The sequence below is a fragment of the Malurus melanocephalus genome, unplaced genomic scaffold, assembly GCF_030028575.1.
Source record: "Malurus melanocephalus ecotype Western Australia unplaced genomic scaffold, MMel_1.1 scaffold_60, whole genome shotgun sequence".
NCBI classification, from domain to species: Eukaryota; Metazoa; Chordata; class Aves; order Passeriformes; family Maluridae; genus Malurus; species Malurus melanocephalus.
This window is the reverse complement of record NW_026623292.1, coordinates 2688744-2709081: the sequence shown is the minus strand read 5'-3', so window position 1 is coordinate 2709081 and position 20338 is coordinate 2688744. Positions and strand designations below refer to the sequence as shown.

At 36.8% G+C, this 20338-nt stretch overlaps 1 protein-coding gene across 1 annotated transcript in view; it reads right to left on the bottom strand.

The window, feature by feature from the left end:
• ARID2 (AT-rich interaction domain 2) overlaps positions 1-20338 on the bottom strand; it is a 93361-nt gene that overhangs the window by 15510 nt on the left and 57513 nt on the right. Inside the window, exons 7-15 of the mRNA XM_057366162.1 lie at positions 15870-15936; positions 15535-15785; positions 14395-14491; positions 14104-14313; positions 13591-13758; positions 12480-12555; positions 9573-9707; positions 8912-9111; positions 5701-8531 (exon numbers count right to left, since the gene is read on the bottom strand). Coding sequence (XP_057222145.1) covers positions 5701-8531; positions 8912-9111; positions 9573-9707; positions 12480-12555; positions 13591-13758; positions 14104-14313; positions 14395-14491; positions 15535-15785; positions 15870-15936 — 4035 coding nt within the window. The remainder of the gene's footprint in view (positions 1-5700; positions 8532-8911; positions 9112-9572; positions 9708-12479; positions 12556-13590; positions 13759-14103; positions 14314-14394; positions 14492-15534; positions 15786-15869; positions 15937-20338) is intronic.

The following is a 20338-nucleotide window of genomic DNA, read 5'->3' as shown; positions in this document are numbered from 1 at the left end:
GTGGTATTCAAAGGTTTTAATACCATCTCATTGAAAAATTGTTTATTTTAAACAAGTTGATCTGAGATATACAACACAAAACGTTACATGTTGAAAATGAAAGAGCTCAGAAACGGAAACAAATTTTCAGGACAAAAAGTTAATAATCAGTTCCCCACCCATTTTTTTTTCAGTGAGAAAAAAAGCTGATAAATTGAAAAGAAACATGTAAAATAGTTGCTGTGGTTTAAAATTCTCTTGTTGTTATATTGTGAAGWATTTTCACTCAAACTTGGTGGACACAACTTCCATGTATTTTTTAAGACAAATCCATTGCTTACCTATCAGCTTTGCTTTATGTTTAAATCAACACATAAAGCAAAGTTACATTTGCTTTCCTAGAATTTTTTATTTTATTTTAGAAATGCAAGTTTTACATTTGAACATATCAAAGCTTTCCTCTCTTCATTCAAGAGATCAGAAAGACTGCTAATTTTCAATTTCCTTCTCCCTCTGTTGTCATGTATTGGTTTAGCAATGCATGACACATGGGATATCACTAAAATTAGGTATGGCCTTTGTTAGATATGAAACTCCTTTTTTTCCCAGAAATACACCTAGAAATACTTGCTATGTGCCACCTAGTTTACAGTACTCATATGCAATGATTATATAAACTCAGTTATTTCTTTAACATACAGAACTAAGACAGACATAACTTGCTCCTAATGAAGTCTGAGAAAATTAACATTAAGAAGTGTTTCCCTATGGCATAAGGATTCCAGAAAATTTCCTCTTCTAGCAAAAACATTTAATGAATCTATGTTTCCCAAGAAAACAAATGCCCAGTACACTCCAGCACACTTGAAAGCACTCCATGACATCCTTTTATAATTAAATTAAACTTCTCTGATGATACAATTTGCAACTRGCACCACTTAGCCTTTTTCCCACAGGATATTGGGACTGAAAGGTACCTCTAGAGCAGCATCACGTATTTCAGTAGGGTTCCCACTCAACTCTAAGGTACACAAATACAAAACTTTAATGCCTGTACAGTCGACTTGTAGAGCAGATACTACAGCCTACTTTTAATAAGCAGGTGGAGATTTTACATCTAGACTGGGTTGACTTTAGACGGAGGTACTGGAGAGCAGGAGGAAGTCCAGCCTGGCCATGAAAACCAAGAGTACAGTTAAGAGCTTTCTGCTAACTAGAACACACAGTTTACAAAGACATTAATTTAATTTTATGCACAAGAGCTCCTGCATTTGGGCACACAAGCTCCCCATGGAGTTTGAGCCTACGAGTGGCCTCCACTTATATTTCACAGAACCAATGATGCTATTCCCTTCAAGAATGAACAGATAACTATTTTGTCATGATACCTGCCCATTTTCTTTAAAAGGCCTACTGTACCATCAGCAAGAGAACACTGTGCATCCCAGTGTGTACAGCCATATGCAGTTTAAAACCATTAAGCTGCATTTTTTTCCCACCATTAATACCCATATGCACACCCATAACAAATGTAAGTAAGAAACAGTCAATTATTAGCAAAAGTATTTTTAAAGTATAATAGGATTTACAGCTCAAATAAAATTTTGTTTCACTTATTCATGATAATGAACATACCTATAAAAAGGTAACACATAAGCTGAAAACAAATAGAGCAGAATTTGAGTGTGACAAAGSGATCAAGTGGATGAGTAGGCAACCAAAATAAATGTTCTTTTCTTGTTAGATTAGTGAAGTTTATGTCGCCTTGCAACAGTGTGCTTCACAAGTGAAGGGCAATAAAAGCATAGAGATTCTGTATTTCACTACCTTCCAGCTGAGAAACTCATTTGCTGTGTGGCTAGGAATGAACTACACCTCCTGGAGCTACACATCTGCTTTCTGCTGCATGGTAATTCTCATCTTTCCACTCAACAGAGAGCAGGAACAAAGTCAAGGCCACAATGATTTTGCTACCTACATTTCAACACAAGCATGTTTCGAGCGGGCAGCCTTAAGAGAAATGGGTATGCATTGTTTGTGAGGGAATGACAGTGATGAGCAAGAAAGTAATTACTTTAAAAGCCAGATGAGGCAGTTTACATCAGGTACGCTAAATTCTAAGAACTTGGCATGGTATCAGAGCATTCCTTTAAAACACACACCAATTGGGACAAACCAACATGGTTATGTTCAACAGATGTTTTGGAGGCGTGTGAAGAGGAATAAGAAAATGTGGCAAAGAAAAGCATACAGATAGGTAACTCATTTGTTTTGCTCTTGCTCAAACTCATTTTGCTCATTTGTTTTTCACTCACCAGTCTAGCACAATGCCTCAGGAAAGCAATGAACCAGGAACACAGAACACCAAAACAAAATGAAGCCAAGAAAGTACAGTGCCAGTTCTATCTCTTCTCAAGAACATACTTCATGAGCTTGCAACATACATGGAGATGTAAGAACAAAATTGCAACACTGTGTATCACATGTACCTATTCTGACAYAACTGATATACCCCTTTAATCATCATAATGCAAAATATGACAAGAAAATTAAAAAATTCGGTATACACACAGTTATTTTTCAACAAGCTTTGCAGAGATATAAAATTAACAGGGAATAATCTCATGTTATACACACAAGATACCTGTATTGGATTTCAATGGCTCCTACAAGGGCTGTCCCATAAGGAGCAAGTATACAATTTTCATTATTTCATAGGCTATTTAAATTAATATTTTCCTCCCCAGCAAACAGTACCATCCCATGGCAAACTACCATTCATATAAACAAATTTCTCTTCAATTCCACATTCCCTTAAGGATTATTGAATTATCCCTTGCTTTCTTTGGTTTTCAGAATATTGTTCCACTTCTCTCCTATTTTCTCAACTTTCCTTATCTTCCAACATTTTCCCTTTCTCCTTGTGGTAGTTCATGACAGCTAATCCTACTGTAGTTGCATAGCCAATACTCTCCTCCCTTTTCTGTCCTCTGAATCTCTTTTTGCAGTCTTCCTGTTTGGTTTTACCTTTATTACGTTTTTTTTTCTCCTATCCCTTTCACACTTCTCTGAAATACAAGCTGTAGCTTAAAATTTTATTTTAAGCTAACAAGCAAACAGGAAATCACACACTAAGAGCTTCAGCAGCTATGCAATTTTGCCATAGGTAATATCCCTATATTCTCTGTCCCTCACCATTTTTCTCCACTGGACTGTATTTCTAGCAAATTTCACACTGTTTGCAGTAAGAACCATGTTCTCCTTTTTCTCCGGCAACCCAGCCAATATATACTTAGGTACTTCAGAGAGGATAAAACAAAGCAGAAGCTCAAGTGGAAAAAAGCATTCCTCAGCTGCTGTCTTTTAAAAAGTCATGGACAGGGAAGCTCCTTATCAGACAAAGAGGAATCAAAATGCGAGGCAGAAAATAGAAGATTACACAAGGCCTAACTTTAAATGAAGTCATTGCTAAAATTCACACCACGTTCATGAGATTTCCGCTACATCACAGTATCTCTAGACATCTTAAAGAAACCCCTAAAAGCAGACTTAATATTGGAAATGCGTAGCATCTCTTTTTCCAGAAAAGCAACGGCTATTGCAGCTGCTCAGCAGCTTTGGAGAAAGAAAAAGAGTTGGCCAGAGTGATTTTGGTACTGTTTACAATCCAACATGTTAATTTTAAAGAGGTGATAAAAGTCCTTGCAAATTTTAAGCCAAACTGTGATGATTACTATATYGGAACAGAATACTCTAAAATTCAACTGTAAGTCATACTTCCAATATTATAATAGGCATAATTCATAAATATATAGACACATGGATAAGGCAAATAACTAATGAATAAATTTCTCACAAAGATCAAAACTAATTAACTCATTTTCCCCACATTTCTGTAATTTTGAAGAAAGGAAGGGCAGAATGAGCAAACTTTCAWGTAATGAGACATTAAAACAAGTTCTGATCTGCAAATTTCTGAATGGCAAACCCAGCTGGCAGCATTTCTGTTTGTATGGGCAATGAAAAATGTAGTAACCGTTAACAATAGTGATACTAGGGGTAGTGTACATTTTTCTTCCCCCCTCTAGTAGCATGATACACATTATTGAAATCAAATGTTAAATACTCCCTTCTCAAAATTCTTAAAATCTGATCATTTAGTAGCTGCTCGAGACACAACTGCAAATTCTTTTCAGGTACATACTGAGGAAATAAATACACATATTCCATCCGAGACACACAGACACACCATTTTGTAMTTCAGGCAAATCTTTAGCAAAGCTATAATGGAAAATAAAACTGTGTAACAGCTGAAGACAGTGTAAAAAGCAAGGCACCACCAATATATCTACACTACAGAAAATCTTGCACATTGTCCCTGTGCTGCCAGCAGACACTATTAATTTTGGTCAAATTATTTCTAGTAAGAACAAAGATAAGTAATGTATCAAAAAAAGACAGATTTCCCTCCAACAAAACCCAAACAAAAATTTAGGACTGAGMTCAAAGACATTTTAAGAATTAACTCTGTGTACCGTGGCAGTTATAAGCAGGAAGTAAAGGAAGCCAAAATGGAAGGAAACTTGTTAACTGTTAATCCTGATTTTTGACCACTGGAAATGGAAAGTCAAAAGAGCTTTCAAGAGAATCCTAACTTGTAACAGAAAATGAAGCAGCATCAGCCAGCACTTGTCACATTTTGAGCTCTAGATCTGTGTAAGTCTATCAGGTCCATACCTTCTACTTTGTCAAAGGCAAACAAAACCCCAACCAACTTAAAAAAAAAAAAAAGTAAGGAATAAAAGACCTGTTACTGCAAGATCAGAATGTACTAACATACTGGGAGTCATTTCCATTCTCTGATCTGTCAGAACTCTAACTGCCAGACCTACCATTCTATTCTCTTTGCTCCTATTCAGGTTAGGAATGGGTTTTTTTGGAGAGAGATTTTCTGTCTATGTACAAAACTAAAATAAATTTTAGGGAATGGAATAATCTTAAACATGATTATTTTACTTCTTAACGCTCACAATGTCCACACCTCGTTTGTAGCAAAGTGTTACRGAGTAACCACTTTCAAAAGGTAAATTAATTCAATCGGGGGACCAAAAAACCAACAAACCCTCTCTCCAAAGTTTGGCAAACAGAAAAAAAACCCCACCAAAACAATGCTTGTTTTATTGATAAACATCGTAGGTATTTTGTAATGAATAAATACAGATATTTCAACAAATTTACAAAATAATACTTTCTTCTAACTGTAGTGAACCCACAAAGCAAGACTTGGAACACCAACTTTAAATCCAAGAACTTCAACTCATTTCAGCTAGCCAGATGGTGTGTTTTTAAAAAAAAACCCATATTCACCATTCCACAGTGACACATAATAAAATGCAGAATACTGACATTTTTACAAGACCATCCAGCAAATCACTGTTGTTTTCAGAACAGTTAATCCTTAAAGGAAGAAAACAGTAAGCAGTTCCTTCCTCACTACGTATTATTAAGCTACAAATTTTAAATTCCACTATTGTCATTGACATTGAAGAAGTATGTAAACTGTTAAAACTTAGTCTGTGAAAGAACAGAAAGCATCATTTTCTGAATATTTGAAATACTATGCAAGAGATATCAACAAAGCTCACATTTTCAGCCATGTTATTTCACAACATTAGTCAGAATCACAGTCAGAATAAACATAAAAAGAACACTGCAACATACCTGTGTGACCATGCTTTGTATATACGTGGTTGGATGCTGCTGCTTTTGTTGAACAGCACTTTCTATTGCTACTTTCGCTACAGTGCTTGGATCCGCTCCAGCTGGCACAGCAACCATAGTTGCACTGCAACCAGCATTGTTAGGGTCACTGATTGTTACAATTCTAACTCCTACTTTATTTGGAATTCCTGGAACAGTTTCCCTGTCATTATCCTCTGCTGGCCTTTTTGCAGTTTTGCATTCTGCTGTGCCATTAGTAGACCGAACTTCGGAGGACAGGGTAGACTGGGACACTCTAGGTCCTGAGTGTGGAACTGTTATGATTTGATGCCCCTGTATAACAGAGGCTGTAGATTGTGGTGAGACAACTACACTTGGGCGTTGCTGAGGCACATCTGAATTCAAACTTGAAGCTAGAGGTCCATTAGGTAAATCAGTGTTGGTACCACTAAGTTGCTGGGTTAACAGTTTTGCAGCCTCCTGTGTACCGCTTACAACAGGTGAACTACTCAAAGTTAATACAGGCCCATTAGAAATTCTTTCCCCTTGATCACCTTTGGCAGTATCTTGTTGTGTAGCATCCAAATTCCCTTGTTGTTCCACTGAAGATATCTCACCATTTCCTACATGATTGGAAGTTTTGTGATTTGGAATGTTTTTACTCAAATGAGAACAATCTCCTTTATCAAAATCACAGATTCCATTAACTAGGGGCTTCTTCAAATCACTTTTAATTTCCTGTGTGTCCGTTTGTTCAAAGTTCTGCTTTCCAGGAGCTCCGTTCTCACCCATTTCTAATGATGGCCCATTACTGACTTGTGAGCACTGATTGGCCTCATTCTGTGTTTTCCCTGAGTTAGAAGGAGGTAGACTGGAGTCACTATACTTTCTCCCATTTAAAAGACTTCCCACCTGCATTTCATTTTCTTTTGCATCCCCATTGCTGGTGTTTGCAGCTCCTCTTCGGCAGGAAGGATTCTCCATAACTTCAATTTTACGTTCATGAATGTGTAAACCTGTTGCTTCCTTTGCCTCTTCCTCCTTTTGGCAAATTATTTTATCACCTTTGAATGGGGGAGCAGCAGTACACGGTGATTGTCCAGCTGAAGGTGCTTGAGTAGCTGGAAGTGTTTGCACCTGTAACCCAACTCCTGTCTGTGCTCCACTCACTGCAATTCCTGCTGGAGCAATGATCTGAGTTGCATTTCCCTGACTCACAGTTGCAGTAGCAAAACTTGTATTTGGCACAACTGTTATTGTAACCTGGTTGCCAGTAGTCCCTTGGAAAATAGTTGCTGGGCTGTTTGAGATCAACTGACCTGGCAATATCTGCAAATTAGAAATGGGTACTGTTTGCACTGCCCCTTGGGGTGGGATTGCACCCGGGACCAGCTGAACATTTTGCTGTCCAACTAGCAGCTGCTGAGCTGGAGACTGTCCTTGAACTCCAAAACCTGGTGACTGGTTATTGGCCATCTGATAAACCACCTGAGGGCTAGGAGCTCTTGCATTGTTAGGTGGAGGAATCTGTGGAGCTGGGAGTATAAGCTTCCCCCCTGGAGTTGAGGGGCCTCTTTTTGGAAGAAGCAGTTGTTTTATCAGGCTAGACTCACCAGAGTTGGGCTGGCCAACTCCTGAATTAGCTTGCTGTGACTGAACTTGCATTTGCATCGGTTGTTGTACCTGTACCTGCTGCTGCGATGATGCTGGTGAATGTTGCTGCTGCTGCTGCCTCTTTACAGAAAGCATCTGGCTAACAGTAGGAGGGGGTCCTTGTGACTGAGGAGTGGTAGATGAAGATGACATAACTGTAGGGACTTGATTATTTGTAACCGGACCTGGGGATGGTGAAGATGATGGAGTAATGCTCGGCTGTCCAGCCAACTGGACAGTTTGACCAGCAGGAATAGAAGCTGGGTTAGCAAGCACAATTTGATGAATGGCTGGTGCATACGTCTGACCTTGCTGAGCTGGCTGGCTTACGATCACTACGCTTTGCTGGGATGGTGGTGGAGGCTGCTGCTGTGGCTGTTGCCCCACGGCAGGTGGACCTTGCTGAGACGGCACAGGCTTTGGTGCAATATTCTGAAACCCTACTCTAGATGTTGGTGGGTTCTGGACACCTGCAATTGTAACCACCTGCCCAGCTGCTACTTGGAAATTTTGAACTGTGGTGGCAGAAACGATGTTAGATGCAGAGGTTGTGACGTACTGCTGTGGTGCTATGATGACTGTATCTTGTTGCTGGTTACCCGCAGAGGACTGCTGAGATGATGTCTGCCCAGGTTGTGATGTCGTGCTGATTAGCTGTTGACCCTGTGAAACTGCTGAACTGCATGCTGGTAGGTTTTGTACTCTGCCAAATATATGACCCTGAGGTACAGCTTGCTGAATTACCGTAACAGGAGTGCCTGAAGGTATCTGTCCTGGTACCACTGCGTGCAGTGGAGACTGCTGTTGAATTACAGGTTGGTGGTGAAGCATCTGAGAACTCACAACTGTAACAGACGGCTGCTGGCCTGTAGCGCTGTGATTTTGATTAGAACCTCCTCCTACAGCAATAGGAACAGGAACTGCAGACTGAGGAACAGAGCTCTGTATTACTGCGGCCTTCACTACTTCACAGGAGATTGGACCTTTATTCTGTATAACAGTCATTGGAGCATTTTGTTGTGTGTGAATAGGATTTTGTGGAATTCTAGAAACAGTCTGTGCCACAGTGTGAACACCTTGAATTGGAAAAGACATCTGTGTTGCTGTCAAAGTTGAAGACTGGTTAATAGGGGTCCTCTGATAGTGATTTCCTACGCTTGGTAGCCCATGTGGGATTCCTGTTGAAAAAAAACACAGTAAAAGTTTGGAAGCAGAGATTATTTCAAACACATTAACTAACAATATCTTTAAAATCCAAGATCTGAAATTGCAATTCTACATTAATTCTACAGTTTCTATTCTCAGCTATATTAAGTCTGAATTAATGATGCAGCAGTAATGGCTTGTCTGCTGACTGGCAAGTTCATGCGTTACATGTCCAACACTAGAATGGCATGCAAGGAAATATTGCAATGCTATTCCCAACATTATTGACTAAACTCAATCAAAACAGGTGGCCTCAACTTCCAACACTTTCAAGCTATATGCAAAAATGTTTGGCTTTTATAAGGGTTTCAGGATCAATGCAAAATATGTTGTACATAATTAATTTAAAAACCTGCTGGCAAAGGAGACGAAGACACATCAGGCATTGAATCAACCCGGACAACTGGGGTAGACGAAGTTGGTGGCTGCTGATAGTACATCTGAATGGGAAGTGGTATAGCTCTCCTTTTCACTCCTACCACGTGTATATGCGCTTGACCATTGTTACTTGGATCTTCTACTCTCTTCACTGTATGATTTGGAAAGACAGTTCTGCCAAACACAACAGAAATCTATGTGAAAAACCACAGTATCTGAACACTCTTACAATGTTTTTGTTTTACCTAACTGCTCTTGTGTGCAGAGTAACAGCAGGAATGCCTACATCTTTACAATACCGCAGGATTTTCCAACAGCATGTCATTATTCATCATTGAGGACTAGCAGGTCCCCCAGATGGCTGAGATGTCAGAGAACCTAAGTGAAAATAACAAAATCTAGAAAAACTACTTCAGAAATAATTTAAAGGACTAGAGGCAGAGAAGAAATCCATTCAAAGATCTTGAAATAGATTGAAATAAAATTAAACAAACTCTAAACATTTGTTTCAATTAAAATTCCAAAACTGGATGTCTTTCAACTCAGTAGATCTTTTCTCAGAGAAACCTAAAGCTACAGGTTATTAGTGAGAACATACAATTACTTCTTTATTGCTGCATGAGTTCTGGTCTTACCGCAGGCATTTATAAAATCCAGTTGATGTCAGGATTCCACCTCGAGCTAATTTACTACAAGTAGAGAGGTACTCAGAGTACATTTCTGCTCGAGAGACTGAGCAATCAAGGTTCACCTCAAAATGGGCATTCAACCTGAGATGAAAAAAATAAACTATGAAGCAAAATACAGAGAGAGTACTTTTAAAGGGGTTGTTAAAACACCTCAGTCTATATCACAAAGACTTCTGAGATCTGACAACAACATAGAAAATAGCATTTTAGTATATTGTTTTGTCAGATGTCTGTTTCACAGTTTCCTACAGCTTATGAATCAACACATATGACCCCTACCCCTTYGGGTCAGTTTCCCATGTAATCTCATTTACGTGGTTATATACATATTATTTATGCAAAATAGTCTTTACATATACCTTTTTATTGTATATTCTGAAACAAAATCAAATGAAAATGCATGGTTTGGTGGCATCTCCTCCCCACAGATCTATGCTTATTCCTTAATGGTTCTACTTTAGCAAAATATGGCCTGTAAGCTAGCTAATTCTTCATCAAAAATGTTTATCATAGGTCAGTGTTTGTACATCTAATATTCACTTAGCAGTCAAAAGTATTTATTTCTCCTACAGATTCTCCCTAAGTCCACAGCCCATCTAACCTCTAACCAGCAAGTTATGAGAAAAGGAAATATTTTCTATCAATTTAATTTTATTTCTCTTATATCCACTACTCCAATACAGAGACAAAGGAATGGTTCATCCCCAGCAGTAAATGGAGGCAAGTAACAACTCTCTTTCAGTGCTCAAATACTGGCATAAGAATATAAGTTCAGACAGAATAAAAAACGTTTTAGTTGTCAGCATTTATTACATGGTGCTAACACTTTGGAAAACTACACTGCATTCTCCTATGCAGAACCCTACACTACAAATATAACTAGATGAAAAGCCTATGCTTACATTCTCTAAATTGTGTTCTCTCAAAAGGAGTAAATGCCAYTTCTTCTGCAGTTGTTGGAATTACATTATTACAAAATTGAGATTACACTGTATTAACAGAAAGTCTAGATACAAATTAAATTTGGCATATCAGACAAGTGACTGTCCAGGTGGATATGTCGTATTGGGCTGACACACTAACACTGCAACCAGCAAATTAAAGATATTCAGGACTTAAAATGGTCACAGYACTTTACTGTCACAGGCACTTACCATTCCTACTGAATCTAAGCTGGCTAATAATACATTTAGGAAGGTCAGCTTAAATACCTTGTCTTTTTGCCACTTTCAASAGCTAGTAACTAAATTCTACAGCTATGATTTAYTCATTTTCCTATTKCTCTCAGTAGGAAGCAATGACTTAAAACATGCCATGAAAATTTACATTAATTTAAGACAGTCCACATTGGCATGGACAAAAATGTTTGAAAGAGGCAGCTATTCTTTTTTTTTGTGGGGGGAGCACAGTATTTAAAGAGAATTTTCAGAGCTATATAACAATTTTTGTTTTTCACKAGCGCATATCTAGCCAAGACTAACCTGAAGAAAACAAAGTACAAAATAATAACATTCAACACTGACAGCTGCAGCAGCACACAGGATCAGAAACAAAGCAGATATTCCAAACCTTCCTGACACAATGCTCTATGGTTTATTTCAGTATCTTCTGTCATTTGATGATATCAGATAATTGCAGCATGGTACCTATCCATATTTAACAGTCAGGCCTTCTATTTTACATCGTATACAGAGCGATGCCYACAACTTTATTACTGAAAGCGCAGTGTCTAATGCTCTCTATTGCAAACCAAGAGAAGATGRCACCAGAAGGTAATACCTAACCTCACCAGAAACTTGGCTGATGAAGGTAACTTGTTTTACTACTGGAGGACAATCTCACTACATTACTTAAAGAAGCAGCCTAGGAACCTAGCTTTGGTTAGAGAGCAGCTGGCAAATTGCCAATGTGATCTGTACAGAGTCTATTCCAGGTATCCCTGTTTAAATGCCTAAATGTGGTATTTTTTCAATCTTTCAGCAGTTAATTATTACAGTTAATAATACTTTGCAGTGTGCAAAGAGAAGCATGGAAACATCAGCTAGCCATAAAAATCCACAACATTCCCCCATACAGCCAAGGCTCTGCTGAAAGTGTAACTACATGATAACCTAAATCACTAAGCTTGGTAAATTCCACCCACTTTATCTTGAAAGTGCTAGTCCCCTCAGTTAGACAAAAGATGAACATATGAGCTGTGAAGGAGAAGAGGTGACAGGGCCCATCAGGAAGTTATTAATGCAAATACTTAGAATGTGAGTTGATTTATGTAAGACAAATAGTTCAGAAAGATGACCCACAGGCTACATGGGAGCCACAGAAGAGAGAGTCTCTCTTTAAATATCCGACAATAATCGTTGAAAGYAAAATAATTTGGATGGGAAAGACTTTGATCTTCCTTAACTTCAGGTTCACARTGATCATGTAAGAGTTTTGAGGGACCTAGCTTCATAATTCGATAATAACTTCTGTATTAGTTCAGTAATACAGCAACACATTACCAGATAAAAATACCTGTGAAACAGGTAACACTGGTTGAAAATTTTAAAAAATAAATTGTAAAGCAGCATTAAAATTAAATCAAGATCAGAGTTAAAAATCGTATCAAATTCTGTCCTAAGAGACGAAACAAGTAATTTCATGGATCAACAGGCAAAAAAATGAATATTCTGGTTGAGTTTTTGCTTTCATACTTCTTCAAAGCAATGACAGAATGGATTTGGTTTGTAGTTTTCAGACAAATGAGTCTAGCAGTAAAGAGAAGCAAATTAGAAAATTCTGTGACTCATGAATACAGTAATTTTCTTTGTTTTTCTTCTTCATTTAAGTATTTGAATAGAACTATACACTCACCACTGACATGCAAATTTCTCGCTGTCTATTTCTACTATTCCTGGAGGTGGAGCAACATGTGGTGCTGTCCTAGAGGCTGTAGAGAACGTGGGGAAGAAACAAAAACAAAACTTGCTGAAATGWTTTTTGTCCTCTTGAATGAAGCATTTCATGATATCTACTAGTACATTTTGTCCTGTTTGTCAGTAAGGGTGTATCCAGTTAAGGCAAGTCATAAAGGTGCCTTAAGCAGACTACAGATCTGCATCACAGTTTACCAAAGTGAAGGAGGGCTTGCCAGAGCCAGAGTCACCACCAAAGTGCAATCATGAGGTGTGCACCTACTGAAGGCTGCTTCCAGATTCATGATGTCAGTACTTTACAGTACTGAGCATGATTTTAAAGTGGCACAATACTCCATCAAAACAGGCACAAATACACAGCAATTATTTTTCCTAAGTGGATATAAACATAATGCAGAGGATTTTATGGCAATGTCACATCAGTTCATCCTATTCACTCTTTTTCATCCCCTTGGTTACATTGTCTCCTGGTCATTTTTTCTGCCCTTTCCACACCCATTCCAGAAACAGCACACTTAGACATGCAAGCCAGTGTCTGTTGCAATGGTTCTTTCTCAGCAACTTCCTAAGAATAGCTAAGATTTGGTTCACATAAAAACAAATGGTTTAGAACCTTCAAGATCTCATCACAGGCTTAGAACCTATCTCATCATCTATGCAATTCTATCAAATACTATATATTACCGGTGAATAACATCAAGTGTAAAACACAATATAAAATGGACCTCTAATTCTCTGCAAATTGTGGGAACAATGTAGAATGGATGTTTTCTCTTTGCACTAAACAAGTTTAAATAAGGAATGTATAGAACTTTCAGAGAATTTTCAGATTAGCAACTGAAAAGCATTAAAATTCTTTCAAAGCTTATTTCACAACAGTTTTGCTAACATAAGTTATTTGCTTCATGAGCAAGTGTTTGAAAATGATATGTATGTTATGTATGATGGTACACTTATTTATGCAAACGAATCAGAAATCTAGAGAAGACAAATATYATAGATGATATGGGAAATTTTATAGACGAGTGCTCTCTTGCAGTGTTACTCACCTGGGACACCTGTTGCATGGGCCTGTGAAGAACCATGATCCATTACCTGTGGTCTGACATCAAGTATTCCTTGCTGGCTAACACACTGGTGTTCAATGAGCTTTACAGCAGTAAGAGCATCAGGTCCAAACATCTGGATGTCCATAGAAACCAGACATACTAATGTATCTAAAGCATTGAATGTAAAACCAACAATGACGTTAGGACAAGACAAATGAATGCTGTTGGAAAAAACTGATTTAATTTAAAATTGCCATGTTTTGAAAGGAAACAAGTCTCTGCATGCTTCTGTAGGTTTTTTTTTAACATACTTCATGGCATTAAAAGAAACTACTTCATTAGCATCATCAATTCCTTGAGGACATAATGAATAAATTTAATAAATTCCATCCCCATGCTGTGTGCTCACACACACACAAGCAAGCCACATTTTTAAGAATATGTCATGGTCAGCGGTTAAATCYTTTTTTTATACATAAGGGAGAGTAGTAATAGATTTTGCTTCTCCCTTACCTATGCTCTTCTCTACTTTAGCAATCTTTGAGCAGGCCACTTCTCCCATTTCTGTGAGCATGTATAGCACCTCAAGTGCTGAGATTACAAGCAGCACATCTGGTAGCGTGAGATGACATATGATCTCTTTATAGGATTCTTGATCCACATATTCACAAATTAAGACACCATTATCTTCAGCCTTACAAAGATTTGCCAAGATTTCCATGCCTGAAGAACAAATACAAAAATAGTTTYAAACAGCAATAATTACAATTCTAAGACAACAAGAAGAACAGCTAGAGATCTTACCTCTCATTTTTAAAAATCTATCCCTTGACATGAGGCATTTTGTAACAGTGTGGAACATTAGATGAGTAGTTTTGAAATCAACAGGATCCAAAAGAAGCTGATCAGAAAGAAAAAGAAATTACTAACAATATCCACAAAGTGCTAGTGACTCAAAGCCTTAAATCTGCATATCAAAAGATAAGATTCAAAAGCGTTTAAGTGCAGCACATACAAATTTCACTCATGCTCATAAAAAACTGAACTCTGTGCACTTTTGATTGTAGCTACCATTTTGAGCCCCCTCCCCCTCTTCTGCTTTGAAGCAGTAATCTACTTTACACTTTTCAGTGCTCAGAATAAGGAAAATAACTTTATTCTCAGGCACTTAACAGTACACACAATGGATTTTAATACCCAACAAAGACCAGAACTTGCATAACAAAAAGTTTTCCTTCCCAAACACTATCCCAGTTCTTCTCTGTTTCTATCTACTGCTTCTCAATTAGAGGCCTCAGACATCAGTAACATTCTTTCGCATTCAAAAGAAGTTGAGTACATGGTAAATGAAAAACATCATCTTTCTTTCAATATTCAGTAGTGGACCAGTACTTCCAGTCTTATTCTCTGATAGTACCCATTTTACTTAAATTTATATGCTTTATTTTAAAATGTAAGGAGTATCTGAACATACTACCTATAAAATCCATATAATCTACCTGCACAGTAACATAACATGCTGAAATAGTATATTCTGTAATATTCAAACGACTCCAAAAATCTACAACCCTCTTTCTTAAACATACTATTTTGAAGTTATGACTAAAGCTTGATATCATAAAGTGAAGAAGCTAGCATACAGACCACAGAATTTAACAAATTCCTTTCTTCTCTCTGGGAAACTAAACTGAAAATTATATACTGTGAATGTCTTGTATCTCCCTGTATCATCAGTCTTCTTCACATGACTGTATTTTTGCAAACTGGCACATACAATTGTATTTTAGTTTTGGCTCCGAACACTTGTTTCCACATTGCTACAAACAAATTCTGAGAACAATCGATTTCCTTCTCCATCCAATGACAAAGGAAGAAAGAATAATTTCATTAACACTAATGCTTTATCAATTTATATTTGAATTGTTMTGTTTGGGAGCACATTACCTCTGCTGCAATATTTCCCAGTGTGTCAAGCCCCAACTGCCGTAGAGAAATAAARTGACTGTGAGCAGAGAGTAGCAGGAACCGAAGACAAGTACGATTAGCTGCCAATAGTTTAACATTTCCCTCTTCGAAAGAAAGATTTCGTAAAATCACTGCTATCTGAAGTACCCGCTGTCCTTCAATATCATTAATGCCCAATTTGCGAGGTGGATGAAATAAGGATTCCCAAATCCATTCTTCTGATGGAATATCTATGAAGTAAATAAATAAATTTTAGTCTTTCCATTGCTGTATTTACCAACATGCATGTATTAAGATTAGCCAAGATGTCTCACCTTGAGATTTGCTTCTGTCAGAAATTAGATCACGAACTTCAATATCCTCAACAATATCCTTCCAAAACTGAAGAAAGAATTAAAAATACTTAATTTCTAGGGGATATTCCTTTAAATATTACTTACTTTTATTTCTATCATGTTAAAWTACAGAAATAATATTAAGATAATTGTTCTTTCAAAAGTTCTGTGTATTATCAGATGAAATAAAGTACTAAGAAGTGATGATGTGCAAGATGTTCAGTACTTTACACTAAGAAACTCCTCCCTTCAAGCACAAGAAGTATGCGGTCATGACCAACCAACACTACCACAGGAGTACTGAAGCATGTACTGAAACTATACTGCAGCTTTCCATATACCATTAGAAATACAGAAATTATAAATGGAAAAAAAAAGTACAATTCATCCTTCTCCACCTCCTAGAAACAGTGATGATCTAAGGCAGAATAAGGTGACTCCTCCCAATTTCAGCAGATCTTAGCAGCAGCTTAAAGTCTTTCCAAATAGAAACTTCAAGCAGGAGTCTGTGTTTTCCACTTCATCATAAAACAATAAAAGGAAAGAAAAAGCACCACCACCACAAAAAACCTTTATACATACAACCAAAGCAGAATGCTTCAGCAGACTGATTCAAATTACTTTACAAATTTATGGCCTGGTCTGTAAATGGTTGTTTTGTTGCTAAGTCCTGTTGAAACTCAAGAATTAATCAAGGGATCAAGGTTTGCAAGCTAATAAAAATACATATTGTGATGTATAATAATATAAAATCTATGTATGATACATATATTCTCATGTGTGYTTCAGAACAAAAAATATAAACCTTCTTTTGACTAATAAAAATTTGTACATTTCTTTGACTCGCTAACGAAATACAGCTCCTCTCTTGCCTATAATCACAGAATAAAACCACCAATAAATCTAGATAAAAAGGGAAGGATGGGAAGTATAACCAGCTGAACAGCAGGAGAAATTTTGCTATGCAAATGTAATTACTAAATTACAGCATTCATACCAAGCTTGACATGACTATTTTCTTGACAAATACAATACCACAGATTTTCTAAATTGGAAGGGTAAGAGTTTTATTTTCACTGCAATGTTGCTAAACGGCGCCCAAGTACTGTTTAGCAAAGAGGATTACTTGCACAGAAAGGATTATTACCTCATTTTAGTAAAGACAAGAGCAGCTAGAAAAAGGTCTTAACTTCTTACCATTTGTGACAAACAGATTTTTCTAATTAATAATGAAGCTATCACCAAGAACCACCGGAAACAAAGGCATATAGGCAAAATTCTATTACAAGGTAACAGGCAAAACATGACAATGCTTTTGKTTTTTTTGCCCAAAGGAAAGGCAAAAGTGGAAAAGCGTAAGTTAAGCTTTCTGGGTATTAATTTGAAAAACACAGCACAAAAGCAAAAAAACCTCAGTTTAGCATCACAAGCAYTTATTTATTCCCTACAACGAAGGATAGCTGCTATCCAGTACTACATATTAATAGAAATAAACAAGACAGGGTGCAAAAGTAAAGGTCTTTATCAACAGTTATTCCTATATATGTATTTAGATCATGGTAACACACTGCTAATAGAACCATAAAGCCAAAACTTGGAAGCAACCAAATAATACTTAAACACATGACATCCAGATACTAACAGATAATGGACAAAGGTAAAGGACTTGATTCACATTCACAGCCTGATTACTGTGAGTAGCCCAGTTTCTCTGGAAAAAGATGCAAAGGAATATACAGAATTCACTGCAAATCAGATCAACCAAATTAATGCCCATAAAAACAAAGGACATTTGAGTCCACAAAACCTAATGTATGACTACTTATTGCCCAAGAAAAATACAATTGGAGATATACAGAGAGCAACTGGAGTCAAGTCAGCTTGACAGATTACTGGGAGAAACAAGAAAAGTGATGTTTGAAAAGTATTTCAGRTATTTAAGTGCATAAGAATCTCTCTATCTGAGAAAGATTCAGAGAATAAATGCATATCAAAGGAAAGAATTTTTAAATTTATATGAAGAATGAAGATTTTGACAACAAAATAAAAAAAATCACAAAATGAAATTATAGAGGTAAGAAAGACATAAAATCTGCATATATGTGGATTTGGAGACTCTACAGCTAGAGAATGCCTCCAGAGGTCCAAGAACRTGAAATCCAAATCATTAAAAATGAAGTAAACAAAAATGAATGGTRCATGAAGAAATGTAATGCAATTATTCATACACTACACATCAGACACAGAGCTGCTGCTGGAGACACAAAAGAAATACCTGGAAAAACAGCTAAATCTGTCAAATTATAAACAAATATATACTATATAAACAAATCACTCTTGAAAGGAAACTATACTCAAAAGTGAACCTCGGTAACATGAAGATATTCAAATCTAAGTGAAACAGTTAAAAATGGGAAAGTTTCCAGAATAGAGGATAAAACATCTGAACAGGATGCCATCAGAGCCTGTGGATGGGGACAATGAAACAAACCAGGAGAGATACAAGATGGCTGGCTAAATGGCAGCTGCTCCAAGCCTTAAGTAAGGACATGCAGTCATTCCAACTAACTAGAGGTTGAAGCTTGTTGACAGCACCAGGAAAAATCAAGAGGGAAGAAAGCAAGAAATTAACATAGMAATGAGAGATAACAGCAGGTTTGAGTTAAACAACACTCAAATTTGGACAATTAAAGGAACAGATTCACTGACTAGTAAAAATATTTGATTCAGGTTAGAAGGAAGCTCTGTTGAAAGTGAGAAAAAATGTCCAGCTGCAAGTAAGAAAATGAAAATTACAAATCACAAAATAACAATTTTCAAACAGGTTTTTAAAATGCAGTAAGGACTGAGGGAAGGGGGAAAAAAGCAGAGAAAGGCAATTGATTGCCTTGAAATTTAGTATAAAGAAACACATCGTTTTTCATCTTCACCTGCAACTGGAACAGCAGTGACACTTGAGGACACAACTAGCAGCAAAATGAAAAACAAGAAAAAACAAAGGGTTTTTTTAAAAAATGATAAAATGAAAGGTGAAAGGAAGAACTTATTTAATAGCCRTTTTATTGTCTTAAAACTGCAAAAGCACATTAAAAAAAAACAAACCAAAAATAAACACCAAAATCGATACACAAACTCTATGCTGACAACCAAGTATCCCTCTCCTATGTCATGAAGCTCCCATGCTTCCCCCCGATTCCTGTTTTTACACAGACACAGCTGCAATACAAAATAAATTACTTCCAGTATCAGGGTCACACAAATGCTTGCAGTGAGATACTCTGAAAAATCTGGATTCTTGGCATTAGAGCTACTTTTAGATCTGATGTTAGTTTTCCACATGCTTCCAAGTATTTCTGACATGCTGTCAGCAGTATTTCACTACAGAGTGGTACTATACATGTTGTAATGTCCAAAAATAGATCTTGGAGAGCATCCAAGATTTTTATTAGTAAACTTTATTGCAGTTACAGTGGTTCTACCTAAAAATTGGTTAAAACATTTGTAAGAACCATCTGCCCTTTAACAATTACTTAAGTTTATACAATTAATATGWAATAAATTGGAATACTGTATAATTTTAGATGTTTACAGATCTAGACATGCCGCTTGTTTCTGCTCTAGATCAGCAACAGTCTGCGACAGTTTAGGGTGAAGTCAACACAGAAGTGCTAAGTGCCTCAAAAAACAAACAAACAAATCAAAACACAACCTACAATGCTTCTGGACACATTTTTTTCAATGGAAAAAGGAAATTAAGATATGAAACATTTTTACACTTAGCTTCGGCAAATTTGAATCCCATTTTCAAGTCTGTATACTCTCAAACATAGGATTTTAACTATTTYGGTTTCACGTTTACTTAAGAAATTCTCATTAGAGAATCTGTTTACTAGTCTTTCAACAATACTTATCATTTAACTAAAACCACAGTGGGCCAGCTTGTTCCCAAACTGAGTTACATAAAAATAAAACAAAAGATAAATGGAGAAAGCTCCCAACAAATACTGCTCTGCAATACCGGTATATGAAACAATTATGGAATTGAGCAGAAACCTGGCTTCATAAGGAACTCAAAAAATGATCTTTTCACRCTTTTACTTAATAAACAGCATAAGGTATCAAAATATATTTTAATCTATCTTTCTTCTATTTCTTCTACTTCACGCAAGTAATCACCTGTAATTCAAAGAAAYTGCATATCATAGTAAATATGTTGAAATATCAATTCTCTTTCAGCTATAATTCATGCTCTCACTCCCCTAAAAAAGTTAATCTTGAATAAATAACCATTCATTCAAAGAAACTTTAGTTCTATTTTTACCTCATTTCAGTGCTTGTACAGTAGCTCATGCCCTCTAGTGGGAAGATTAAAAAAGCCTTGTGCAAAAATAGCTTAACTGAAACAAACCTGCAACATTGCTGATCTATTTAAGTACTTCTGTTGTGCT